The 13877-nt window shown below is 42.3% G+C and overlaps 1 protein-coding gene across 3 annotated transcripts in view; it reads right to left on the bottom strand.

Moving 5' to 3' along the window:
• Positions 1–780: 780 nt before the first annotated feature.
• GABRB3 (gamma-aminobutyric acid type A receptor subunit beta3) overlaps positions 781–13877 on the bottom strand; it is a 221547-nt gene continuing 208450 nt past the window's right edge. For 2 of the 3 annotated variants that reach the window (XM_059915415.1, XM_059915413.1), the window contains exons 8-9: positions 9431–9675; positions 781–1122 (exon numbers count right to left, since the gene is read on the bottom strand). In XM_059915415.1, coding sequence (XP_059771398.1) covers positions 781–1122; positions 9431–9675 — 587 coding nt within the window. Of the gene's footprint in view, positions 1123–6783; positions 6804–9430; positions 9676–13877 lie in introns of all 3 variants that reach the window. The other variant, XM_059915416.1, reaches the window with a different exon arrangement.

Genomic DNA, 13877 nt, shown 5'->3' with positions numbered 1-13877 from the left:
AGCTGGATCCACTCCAAGTGAGCAGAGAAATACACTGTACAGCAGAGTACTTACAATGAGATGCCATCCATCCCCGATGGACTTTCAAAAGATGGATGTGCAGACATCAATGTGGGCTCTACCTATGTTTAAGAAACAGGTGAGCGCATACCAGAGGCTCACCCCACCCATGGAACCAGTACAGAAAAAGTCTGCCCCACGAAAACAAATCCCATTGCCAAGAAAGCCGAAAAGCCTTCATTTAATAAACTGAAAGAGAGGGTATGAAGTGTGACTGGTTTTAAATTAGCAATAACACTGTATGAGTTTTCGAAGAATAACTAAGTTTCTTTCTGATTTTTAAACTAAAACATCTAACTAATGATAGTAAAAGACACATTTTAGGATGATATTGTGTTTCGCGCCCTCATTCTCAAGGCATAATATTTAGACGATGCTTGTCCCTTTCAATTAAAAAAGAAAAAACTATGACTTTCTTTAATATGCATCCTGTGTTAAATTGTCCATAGCTGCAAAATGTATATATGTATGTGTATTTGTTTGACATACACATGGGTACTTACACCTGTGTGTATAAACATATACACATACATCTTCATATACACGTGTATTTTATATATATGCTGAGAAAGTTCACATATATATACAATTGCGTATGTATATATGTGTGTGTCTGTGTGTGTGTGTGTGTCTGTGTGTGTACAGGTATAAAAACTTGACAGGCAGAGTAATATTTCACTCAGTGTTAAATGAAGTCTTTGAAAAATCAAGTACAGTCACTCAGTTAACATAGTACAGCCAGTAAACTAAGTTGAAAAGAGAAAAAGTGAATGGAAACACGATCCGGGACCATCTGTCTATGGCATTCACATCGGTTAGATCAGGGATTTTAATTTTGAGCTGTGAAGACCTCCTCCGTAGATGGGTCTTCTTGTGCGGGATGCTTCTGTCCCCCATGTGTCGCCCATGCCCTTCCCGAGGCATGCTCTGTTTCCTGTACTGGATTCCTGAGTTGTCAAAGGATATTGCTGAATTCCTGGTATCACCAATGCCACTTGTGACCTCATTCATTTCATTGTGAACCTCTAGCGATGTTAACAGAATATTTCCATGAGCATCCACCTAATTGGAAGAAAACACACATTGTTAGACAGCTAGCATAGCATGCCAATAAACCTAATTTCTACATACAAACCCAGGACAGACTTATGTCATGCAGTCATGTCACATATATTATGAGAAATTGCACATCTGTCAAAGCCAGCACTCTATTTTAGTGGAAAGTGTCATTTTGTGGGCTTAACTGCAGGTTAGAGTTTTGATTTCCTTGATTTAAAAATTCTCATGTAGAAAATTAGATAAAATAAGGGGGCCCTTTTCAAATTGAAATTTCACATTATGGGTACAAGTCCTTATTGAAGACAAGATTAAAGTACAAATGTCTTTCAAGATGTTAACAGGTATTATAACCATTTTCCACAACTATACACTGGATAGAAATTATACTCTCCCATTCTTCTTTGGAAGTCGATTTGTCCCCTTTTCTGATGGTACAAAAATATCCAAATTACCATGAAGAAACAAGTACTATGATGAATGGACACACCTAATGACCTTGGTGGATTAAAGACCCCCACCCAAATATGATCTCCTCACTCAATCCTGCTCCTGGCAGGAGACCTCCTTTTTAAGAGCTATATTTAAGATAGGTTAAAGTCCCTTCTAACATTGGAGCCAAACTTTAAAATAACATTTTATTCTGTGCTAAATACAGCTTCAGACCTTTCATGATGACGCCAATGGTCCATTTTACTTATTGGTCTGCCACTAAACTTTCATGGAGCATGCCTGAGGCTAGGCCTTAAGGTAGATGTACAGGAGGTGAGGTTGGGAGAGAAGACTCCCAACACGAAGAGTAGGGGCCCGTGCAGATCTCTTGAGTGGTGCTAGGACCGCAGGTAGGATGGCCCCAGACACCAAGGTTGTCCAGACACAGGAAGGGCTGCCAACATCCTGGGGCCACTCAGGATCTGGCACAAAGGCATCAAAAAAGACTCAGAGGTGCCCCCCCCCCACCGTGGTTTGAGAATACCATTCAATTACGCTTGGAGAAGGAAAGGTGTGGTCATCAGGATGTCACCCCTTTCTCCCCAGACCTTTGAGTATGTTATGCAAAAGGGACTTTGCAAACATAATTAAGGTCATGGACCTTAAAATAGCGAGAGTAGCCTAGATTATCCAAGTGGGCCCAATCTAATCACATGAGACCTTAAAAGCAGAGAATTTTCTCCAGCTCGAAGCAGAAGAGAACGTCAGAAAGATGTGGCAGAAATTGAAAGCCAGAGGAATTTGAAGCGTGAGGACTGGATTCACCCTTGATTGAGAGAACTTCAGGGAAGGCCTGAGAAGAAAGGGGCAGCCTCTAGGAGAAAAGACAGGCCCTGGCCAACAGCCAGCAAGGCAATGGGGACCTCAGTCCTACAACCACAAGGAATCATGGTACCCACTGAGCTGGCCTCACTATACCCAGACTTCTGACTGACCCAACTGTGGGATAACATTTGGGTGTTGTTTTAAGTGTTAAGTTTGTATGGCTGTAATCAAAACTACTACAGGACAGAAAAGAGAAGATTTCAGAGGGGTGATGAATTTGAACTGGGCCTCAAGAATGAGTAGAAATTTCTCAGGCAAAAAGCCAGAAAAATATCACAGACAAAGCCTTGAAGAGTGGCTGAAGTGTTTTGAGAAGGGCAAACTAGTTGAGTGGGACTCAAGTCCTGGAGGGAATGGATGCACACGCTCAACTCCTGGCCCATGCTCAGCTGGAGATAGAGGAGGTGACTGTCATTCTCATCCCTGTCATCATCTACCTATCACCTTATCATTACAGGAAAGAAAACCTGGTGGTGAATGGGAAGCAGATGAGAGTCAAGCCATTAAAGGAATTTCACCTTTACCCTTCAGGTAATGAGAAATAAAAGTGATTTCTAAGTGAAATAGTGACACATTTCTGAAACCCAACTTAAGTGGCAGAATAAAGAATAAAAGATGGATTTGAAGGGAGAAAGTGAAGAGACAGACCCTAGTTGGTGTGCACTGCACTGGTCTCTGTTCCTTGAGGGCAGTCTGGGAGCGAAATGCCAGGAGGCGGTGAGTAACTGCTCCCCGCCAGCCACTGCAACCCATCCCAGCATTTCCTCTAGGCCACGCAGGACACTCAGCGATGCTTCACCACCACCTGGTCATTTCTGCATCTCTGCAGTTAAGAAGGTGGGAAAGGAGTGGAGAGACAGTTACTCATCACCCTGCTCCCTCCTGGCCCTTCCTGAGCTCCCTGAAGAAATACTTGCAATGTGGACTCAGGGTGCAGCAGCTGGCCCACGTTAGCCTGGGTTGGGCTCAGTGTTCCTGCGTAAGTGAGAAGGGCCAAGGTGGGATGGATTGTGGTCTACGGTCTCCTGAGAATGGAAGACAGCCCACCTGGGGGTGCCAGGAGACAGGAATAGACCAAGATAATATCATACATACTAGGGAGAAGGCTTTTCATGGAGACTCATTCTTGGGAAAGGAGCAGAGCACCGCCAGAAGAAAATTAAAGTTTTATTATTTTTTTATTCTAAAATGGAGGTAAAAATTCTAATGGGGCTTGTATCTCGAAAGTACCAGGGATAGTAGACCTTTGTAAGGACTTGTGTTCTATATCTGTTCTTTTCATTACCTCTCCCTGGAATGATTGGCAGTAAAATCCTTACAACAAAAAAGTCTATTTTCCTCTTTGGGGGATCAATGAGGCATCCATCCGGTGGTTTGGAGCTGAGTCATGTGGGAGGAGCAGCCCGACAGGTAAATGAAGGTGTGGCTGAAACAGGAGGAGACAGCAAAGGAAAGGCCAGCAAGGGACTGGGCAGTAGCATGTCCTCCATAGAAACCACCTAGGAGCTGGGGGTGTGCTGGGGCCACCGAAAGTCATCACCCTCCCTAAGAAGGGGGTGATCTGGACCTGTTTTGGAAGTTGTGGGCAGTTGGCCCTAAGGCAACAAGGAGGTGAGGGTGATGGGTCAGATTAGCTGGCCTTTACTGAAATGCACGGAGGAGTAAGAGAAAGTCCTTGCCCTCAAGGGGTAGAGCAGGTGAGAGCTTCAAATAATCAGCAAATGCATTTTAGAAGGTACTGCCTATTGCCCTTAAAGTACATTTTAAAATACATGCCAACAATTCCATCTCTTTTCTAGTTATCAGAAATGCCATATGCAAATCTCCTTTTATCAAAATCTAGGGGATTATGATGAATGACTTTGTAGAACAAAATACCAATAAAGGAATGTCTATTCTTAAAGAAGGAAAGGAGTATTTCGTGATACGTTTATTAGGTAGAACTTTGATGATTCTAATGACGCAGAATTTCACCTGGCTTTAAAGGTATGTTTATGTATTTTGTACATAGTAGCATGAAGTAATAACCTATAAGGGAAAAGAATCTGGAAAAGATTCTTATGTACGTATACATTCATATATGTATGTATAACTGAATCACTGTACAGCATACCTGAAACTTACACGATATTGTAAATCAACTATACTTCAATAAAATTTTTTTTAAAAAAGATGTAGTTCTAACTAGAAAAAAAAGAGGTATGTTTATGAACCATCCCCCCCTTCCCACTAGAAGAGTGAGAAAACACGTGGCTTCAGTGGAATCAAACAGATGACAAACACTACTCATTCATGGACACACATTCCCTGAGCACTTACCACATCCAGCCCCAGTGTGCACCTTTTGGTAGATGCAAAGAATGGGATGCTGTCTAGGACAGAAGGCACAGTGGCCACATGAAATGTGACCTGCTATCTCCGAAGCACAGCGTATGTGCCCTGGAGGTTAGAAGAACAGGGACAAGGCCACCTGCTTGGAGTGGGGATTGTCAGAGGCAGGATGGGAACAAGTGGTAGACAAAATCAGGAAAACATCATAGAGAGGAGCATCTGGGTTAGGTCTTGAAGGAGGGGAAGATGTGGACAAAAAAGAGAGGGATTCTGGGAAGAGGGAATATCTCTCTGGCAAAGAGATAATAAGGTGTATGGTGATTTCAGGAAGCCCACAGGGAGAGTGAAAAAAACATAAGAAGTAAGGTCAACTGGATGTTGAGTTGATTTTTCAAGATTTAATGACAAATCTGTACGAATCAGTATCCTGTCTTCCCTTATCCCTTGTGGCCAGTTTTGTGCATTTGGAAAAGAACTTTGGAGGGTGGGTCTAAGTCTGCACTCTTGGATTCCAGTGAAGGAAACCCACCCTGAGGGAAACCGAACCCGATGTTGTCAATGTTTACAAAGTTGGGGTGCCCGGGTCCTCTGACACCTGTGGCTGCCTCAAAGCTGTTTGAGAACCAATATGGTTGCATCGCTCCATTTCAGAGTGGGGTGAACAGCTACAATGGAAAAATCATGTCAAAAGGAACTTGAACATATACATGGAATTAATAAGAGCTTAGTGTAAATTAGTTTGGCTGCTTTTGACATAGTTTTACATTTGCATAGTTTTCATTTAAACAGGAACCAGTGTGTAGAAAATTTACACTGAAACTACTAGAAGGTATTTTTTTTCTGCAAGAATTAAAGGGTTACTAAAATCTATTAAATCTTAGAAACCAAACATTTGAAACAAATATTTCCAGAAGAGATGCTAATCTTTTCTTATCATCTAGAATTTAAATCTTAAAACAGATGGGATTGTAAAAATGTCCTGTATAGAATGACAGTGATGACTTGTAATTTCTGAAGCATTTCATGAATACTACTTATTTTGAGGAGTTTGTCTCATATCTACTATAATTAGATTCATTGATTTCAATGTAGCTTTTCTTCCCGCTCCATAACCTGGACAGGCAGAAACATTCAGAGATGAAAAACATCTCATGTGGAATGTATCCTAGAGGGATTTTTGTTTTTTCCAAGAATCTGTCACCAGATTGGCACACTGCTGACATCTCATTCTCTACTTACCTTCAATCTTCAAAATAAATAAAATACTCTAGTTTCAGGAAAATAAGGAACTATTTATCATGTGAGAAATGAAATCTTGCTCTTTAGTACGAGGAATGATGTCAAGCCTGCAGCTCTGATTCCTTGGCAAGACTTTCTGCCACTTCATGAAATTCAAATACCATTTGGCCAACTTGCAAAATATCACAAAGTTTGTAACCATAATATATGTATTACAACCAAAGACTAACTCTTGGGTATAGAAACAACTCAGGAATAAATAGAGGTTAAGCACAAATAAATTAAGGTCAGGATTTTCATTGCACCACTGGTCTGAGGAGAAACTAAGTGACTATGTGAACACTGTCACTAAGTTAAAATAGAGTTCAATCACTAAATTTAAGGAAAATCTACTCATGGTCTGACATTAGGTTCAACAGCATCATGGTCACGTTGGTGGCCTGCAGAGCCCCTGAGGACACCACCCTGAGATCTCTTACAGGACACAAGCAAAGACAATGACAGTACAAGTCCTTGCTGTCACCCAGTGTCCATCAGTCCAAGGAAAGCTTCAGCCCCCGAGCCTCTTGGCTCCCAACTATGACAGAGGGGCTCCTTGAGGCCATTGCTGGCCACACTGATAAACAATCCCAAGAGACATCACTGAAAATGAATGAGTGAATAATTATAATTACAAAGGACTCTTGAAAATGTTGGCCTGTGCATAGTGCCATTTCTGTTTTGCATTAAATGTTTTATTCTTTACTTTCTTTTAATTCATTCAGATCATGTGATATGAACTTTTGGGAGGTGCATTTCCACTTTAAAATTATCACTAAATTCTTAGGTGTGGTCAGCAACAATTTTTTTTAATTGAAGTATAGTTGATTTACAATGTTTCAGTTATATAGCAAAGAGATTCAGTTTTATATATATATACACATATATATGTATATACATACACTCTTTTCCATTATATGTTATTACAAGTTATTGAATATAGTTCCCTGTGCTATATAGGGTCCTGGTGGTTTATCTATTTACATATATTAGTGTGTATCTGTTAATCCCAAATTCCCGATTCATCCCTCCCCCCACTTTCCCCTTTGGTATCCGTAAGTTTCTTTTCTATGTTTGTGAGTCTATTTCTGTTTTGGAAATAAGATCATTTTATCATCTTTTTTTTTTTAGATTCCACATATAAATGATATGATATTTGTCTTTCTCTGTTTGATTTACTTCACTTAGTATGATACTCTCGGGTCCATCCACGTTGCTGCAAATGGCATTATTTCATTCTGTTTTATGGCTGAGTAATATTGCATTGTATATATGTACCACATCTTTATCCATTCATCTGTCGACAGGCACTTGGGTTGCTTCCATGCTTTGGCCATTGTGAATATAGCTGCTATGAACACTTGGGTGCATGTATCTTTTCGAATTAGAGTTTTCATCTTTTCCAAATATATGCCCAGGAGTGGGATGGTAGAATCATATGGTAATTCTATTTTTGGTTTCTTAAGGAACCTCCATACTGTTCATCATAGTGGATGTACCAATTTACATTCCCACTAACAGTGTAGGAGGGTCCCCTTTTCTCCACACCCTCTCCAGCATTTGTTGTTTGTAGATTTTTTGATGATGGCCATTCTGACCAGTATGAGGTGATAACTCGTAGTTTTGATTTGTGTTTCTCTAATAATTAGTGATGCTGAGCATCTTTTCATGTGCCTGTTTGCCATCTAGTCAGCAACAGTTTTTAATGTTTACTTTTAAGAGCATCAAGTATGCATTTAAAACTAGCATACATGCATTTGTATGTATGAGCTGATGTCTACAATTACAGATTTTTAAAAATATGAACATGTAAAGGCTTTAAGAAAACTGCTGGGAAAACAGAAACAAATTTTCAGAAAAGCAAACAGTAAAAATGGACTCATGAATTTTCCTCTGCATCTGATTTATAATATATTATTTCTACATTCTGCTTAATTTCATCTGTGGATTTAGAGATTTGGGGGATTTTGTTTCTTTTTGTTTTAAATTTTAAGCTTCACACTCAAAAAGATATTTCTGTAGCACAACAATTTAACCTTTCTAAAGAGCATCATTTAGAAGAAAGGAAATAAAATTTAAATCTGTTTAAATTATGAGGGAATTTGGAAAAACAGCATTGTGTCTGCGTGTCTGTGTAATGGAAAAAATAATGATGTGATGAATTCTAGTTTCCTTGGAAACAGTATTACCAAAGTATACTGTGTATGCATAATAGGATGTGGACTAATTTAGAAACACACCAGTATGGTGCTAAGTATACTTTCCAGTAAGAAATTCAGGGTCATGTTGCCTGTGGAAGCCTGATTTTATTCACAGATCCTAGTTTCTCTGACCAAGTCTATTTATGTGTTGCTGAAAGGATAGGAGCCATTTACAGCCATTTACCTTCACTCATTCATGAACATCCGGGGACCTATTCTGGGCCACTCGTGGGCCACAGGCACAGCACTCCTCCAGGGAGCTTCTGCACCCCTGCGAGAGGCTTGGGCCGGCAATGCAGCAAGAGCACCAGAAAGAACAAGGAAACCTCACAAGCTTGAGAAATAAGTATGTTTAGTAAGAAGAATTTAAAAGTAAAGAAATATAGGAACAAGCCCAGTATGTAAATGGGTGGAGGTATATTTTTGAGGACTTGAAGGGATGCAAGAGGTAAAAGGATAAAGATAAAAATTTTATAGAAACGACAATGTGCTTTCACTAAAATAGTATTTATAATTGCAATAACATATTGCTTTTATTAAAAAAATAAACCGAAATGACATCTAACTGCAAAATTTGTAATTGGAAGGATGTAAGCATGAGATAAGAAGGGCTGGAGAGGGACCTGATTGGTGCCCTCTCTCTGGATTCAGAGCCCACGGGTCCTAGAGCAGCTCCCTGATTGGCCGCTGCTGTCCTGGGCTGCTTGCCTGGCATTTTGCAGAACACAGCCAGCAGGGCTGGGCCAGGGCAGATGCATGAGAGCCCTGGGACAGCACACTGCTCCTGCCCTGCACTAGGGACCCTGAACCAGGGCAGATGAGAGAGGGGGCTGTCCACGCCATGCAAAGAACAGCAGCATGCTGGCTATCACATTTGTAATTTGACCACTGAAGGAAAACTGCAACATTGTTGAAAATGCTTTTGCCTGTCAAGTTTGGGCCCCACACCCCAGAGATCCATTCACTCCGATATCTTTCCTTTTCTTTTCACAGGAAACTGGGAAGCTTTTGGCTTCTCCAACTTCTGCACCAATTTTGCTTTTCTATAAAACTCAGTGACTTGCAGACGCCACCTTTCAGGCTACGATCAACAAGCCCGCACCACTCCTACTCAAAGGCCGTGATGCCGCGGGGTCTGCGGGTCTGGGAAAGGCAGAGTTGGGGGCGGCCGAGGCCGAGAGGCCTACCCGGTTGCTGTCACCCTTTGAACGGTCATTCTTTGCCTTGGCGGTCTTTTCCGCAAGCTTCTTCTGCCTTTGAGGGCCTCTTCCAAAGAAAATGTAGTTGACAAAGGCATACTCCAGAAGGGCCAGAAACACAAAGACAAAGCAGCCCATGAGGTACATGTCAATGGCTTTGACATAGGGGATTTTGGGCAACGTCTCCCGAAGATGTGTGTTGATGGTCGTCATGGTCAGCACGGTGGTGATCCCTGTAAAAGAAACGGGAGCGTGACAGGCTGCAGGTACATCGCCCAGTTCCTCACTTTTCACTCTCCTGCTTTATTTTCTCAAACACTGTGAAGTAGTTGAAAATCACGGTTGAATATTGTTGGGTGATCGAAACACAACAGAATATAGAACACACAGTTTGGGCGGCAGGTCACACCTCAGGCTGGGGAGTTAACATCTCTTCCCTCCCCACCCCACTTGGGAGGCGCCTCGCATTGCACCTGGCCCGTGGATGGAAGTGGATGGAGAGGGGTCGGGGACAAGGCAGAGGCTGCCCTGCATGAAAGCTGGAAGAAATGAAAATAAACCCCGGAATTTATCATAAAACACTAAGTGTCTGGGTGAGAAGCTTTTGGGAAGAAGAATGAATCTGGGGAATCTAGGAAGGCCATCTGTGGCTGCTAGTGAAGAAAATGATTCTTACCACAAGGCCTTAAAGCAAGGGAAATGAGGCAATGACTTAAAGCTGCTAAGGATGGGAACCAGTCCTGAGCTCAAAGAGAGGGAATGTTCGAGGGTAGCTCCGGAGAACAGATTACCTCGCAGAGCAACTTCCCGCCCCAGCTAAGAAAGAGGCTAATAAGCTGTGCGGCACATGTTGGCTGTGGTGGGCAAGGGCTAATGATTTTATCCAAGGTATAGGATCTTACCATGTTCTGGGGCAAGTGACCAGATCTCTGTTGGGTTTTTTTTCTTAAATGTCATTATTTTGAATTCTTTAGATAATATCAGGCGAATAATACCATTTTTCCCTAAGGGAGCTAAGTTTAGTCTCTAAAAACATGTAAGGACCATATTTTGTAATTCTCCCATAGCAGTGGGCATGTCCTTGGTATACAAAGATTCCATATGGGATGATTTGAAGCCACAGAGAGCAGGGGACCCATTGGCTCGTGACATGACCAGAGCTGCTGAGCTGAATGAAGCTACATGTGTGGGAATGAACTGCATCACTCACTTCTCAGTGGCACGGGCATTACTGCAGCTGACTTGCTCTCTTTGAGACAGTACTTTTGAAATATTAAGGAGTCTCAAAAAAGTAAGGCAGCTCCAAAGAGCCAACTCTTTTCTACCCATGTGACTGGTACCATGGAATGGGATTACTCATGTGTCTTCCAGGACCCAAAGGAGAGGGTCATTGCCACATGAGAACTTCTCTCAAGGAGACTTGCAAGGTGAGAGCCTCAGCCATGGTCCTTCAGCTGCAGTAACCCAGAAAACCAATGATGTCCCCTAGACCAGCAGGTGATGCAAGCCCGAGAGGCTGACCACCCAGACACATGGTCCCACCAGACCACTTCTCTGACCCCACTGGACCCCCACTCAACTCTCTGGGGAAGGGGCTGGGTTTGTTAAGCGTCTTAGTCTGATGCCCTCTGGACTCCCATCCCATCCTTGGATAAGTGCCAGAGTGTAGGGCTCCCCTCACTAGTGACCACCTGGAGAAGAGGGAGGAGAGTCCAGGCTTCCAACCCACACATGCTGAGCTGCTGTTAGCAGGAGATGAGGGAACCAAGGAGCAGAGAACCTATTTTCATGTCTGACTGCAAACCAGAGCTGATGATGAATATATGGAAGTCAAAGATGTCAGGATATTTTAAGACTCCCCTTTAACATAAAATTCAGGTGTACCTGGGGACTTTTAAAATTTGAAAATGGCAATGGGATAATTATAGTTTACAAAGAAGTGCAAAAACACTATGCAGATGCTACAAAATTAGGTGTTCTCACTATTATTCAAAAATTTTGTAATGTTGTTGCCACAACTTATTTTTTTCTTTCCAAATGGACTTTGGAAAGTGCTCTGCTTTAGTCATTGCTTTGGCTCTCCAGTTGACTATTCTGAGTGGATGTGTATAACACAGGACTCAGTAGATGTCCCCAGAAAATGGGCTAAAGTAACACAAAACAGGGATGGCCAGCACATGTCAACGAGCACTCAGCCTGGCAAAGGTGAGGAAAATGGTCAAGGACGCTGGCTTCAGGCCCATCAGGGCCAGCTCAAGGAGCCCCTTAAGAGTAAGGTTTTGTGGTGAGTGTTCCTTGGCTTTCCAGCTTGGGATCACATGACCTCTTAGCTTGAAAGACCATGCATTCTCTAATTCTTTGTATCATTTTCCTTCCTATCAAGATAACCATGGAGAGTGGTGGATGCAGTGGTTCATGGCCTGGATAGTAGAACCACATGGCCCAGGCCAAAAGCCCCGCTCCACCACGTCCCAGCAGCAGGACCTGAATGAGCTTGATAGGTCCACAATTGTTGTCTAAAGGTGTTGTGAAGTCTAAACACCACGGTGATGGGCTAACAATAACTGGCATTGTTAACACTCGTGACAACAGATGTTATCATTATCAGCATCACAGAAAAATACATTTTCTGGTAGCCTCCAGTTTCTTGGCAGGAGACCTAGATCCGGCAGCCTCGCTTTGAACTTCTGATCTCTAAAGGGGACCTCATTCAATGGCAGAATGGGAGACTGAGTGGTGTCTTCTGTGTTCTGCATACATTTACCAAGCTGTTAAGTCTTGCTAACTATTAGCCTCAAATTATTTCTCATTTATATTAAGGAAATATTATGCTTGAAAAACTGCATTTATAAAAATGGTTGTGAAATAAAAATATAATTTATATCATTTAATCAAAAGATATTTAATTTTTCTTCTTTGTGACCCAAATAATATGGCTTAAATTATTTTAGTGTAAATTTTCACTTTCAGAAGGACCAATACTATTATTCACTGATAAGTGGACTTCGGGATTTTTGAGGAAGACCATGTAATTACAACTCCCAACTTTGTAGTCTAGCGGCTTCTAACACTAACAGTTCAACGGATGTGGAGGTCAGACCCTGGGCAGCAGAAGCATAAGACCCTGAAGCACACAGAGCATCTGTGCAGCACAGCTGGGTGAAGAACCAGCATTTCCCTTCTCAGTAGAGACAACCCCTGACAATTCCAGGTCCAACAGTGCCCTGAGCCAGAGGGACATGCCAAGGAGGTCTTCACTGAGCACCTTCTGTGCAGACCCGCACCTCTCAGACCTCATTTAGAAGTGGGGAGAACTTACCACTGTGCAATCATTCAGGATGAAGGCAAACAGCACTCTAAGCATTTCAAAGGGTGTAGTTCATGACAAGACACATGAAGTGAGCTGGGGGAGGGGGAGTTCTCCAATCAAAGCCCCCCAAACCATGGCCATATCCTCTCCAAGAGGCACTGAGCACATTAGCATCTTAAAGGTTCTGAGACATTCCTTAATAAGAATGGTTAATAATAATTCTTGCTGAGCTTTTAAAAATATCCATCATTTTTACAATGTAATAGACCAAAGAACCCTTCTGTGTGTTGTCTATTGACACTGTAGAAATCACCTGTAGTGGTTAAGGGCCCTGGAGTCAGACAAACTGGATTAAAATCTTTCTTCTGACACTTAATATTATATGACTTTGCACAAGTTATGTAGCTTCTCTGCACCTCACTCCCTTCTCTGTAAAATGGGAACGATAACACTGCCTATCGTGCTATGGATCTTCTGCACCATGGATCAGGTAATCACTTTCCAATGACCTTGCACAGAACTTAGTACCTGAGAATTTGGTAAGTTTCAGCTTTAATGATTGTTGTTGTTGCTGTTATTTAGGGTTCATGACCCGATGATACACTTTTCCTTAACCAGTTGGAGCTGCCGTGCTGTCACTTCCCAAGTCCTGCGGACCCAGGCTCAGAGACCATGGCTTATGCAGAAGCTGGGAGAGAAGGAGTAAGAGGACTGGGGTCCCATGCTGAGAGCGGGACCTGCTGGATGTCTATCTGGCCAGACACTGCAGCCTGGAGATCCCAGCTGCCTTCTCAACCTCCAGGCCTCAGGTCCACCCCAACACTGGCAAATGCCTTCAATTCTGCCTCCCAGACTTCTGATATCCATCAGAACCTGCACACCTCCAATGGTAATGCCTTAGCCAGTCTGGACAGACCAGTCCTCTGTCCCAGCAAAACCACAGAAGCATGATTGAGGTTTATAGTAATAATACTGGGTTGACAAGAAAAAGTGGAATCTACTTTCATATGCTGTAATGAGGCTATGTTGACTCTAATCCACTCCAGATAGATTATCTATTTAATATTGTGGAAGATGATGTTTACAATTTAGGAGCTATAGAATTTGGATCATCCAGAAAATTGA

Source organism: Balaenoptera ricei, chromosome 2, assembly GCF_028023285.1.
Source record: "Balaenoptera ricei isolate mBalRic1 chromosome 2, mBalRic1.hap2, whole genome shotgun sequence".
In the NCBI taxonomy this organism is placed as follows: domain Eukaryota; kingdom Metazoa; phylum Chordata; class Mammalia; order Artiodactyla; family Balaenopteridae; genus Balaenoptera; species Balaenoptera ricei.
This window is presented reverse-complemented; position numbering and strand designations above follow the sequence as displayed.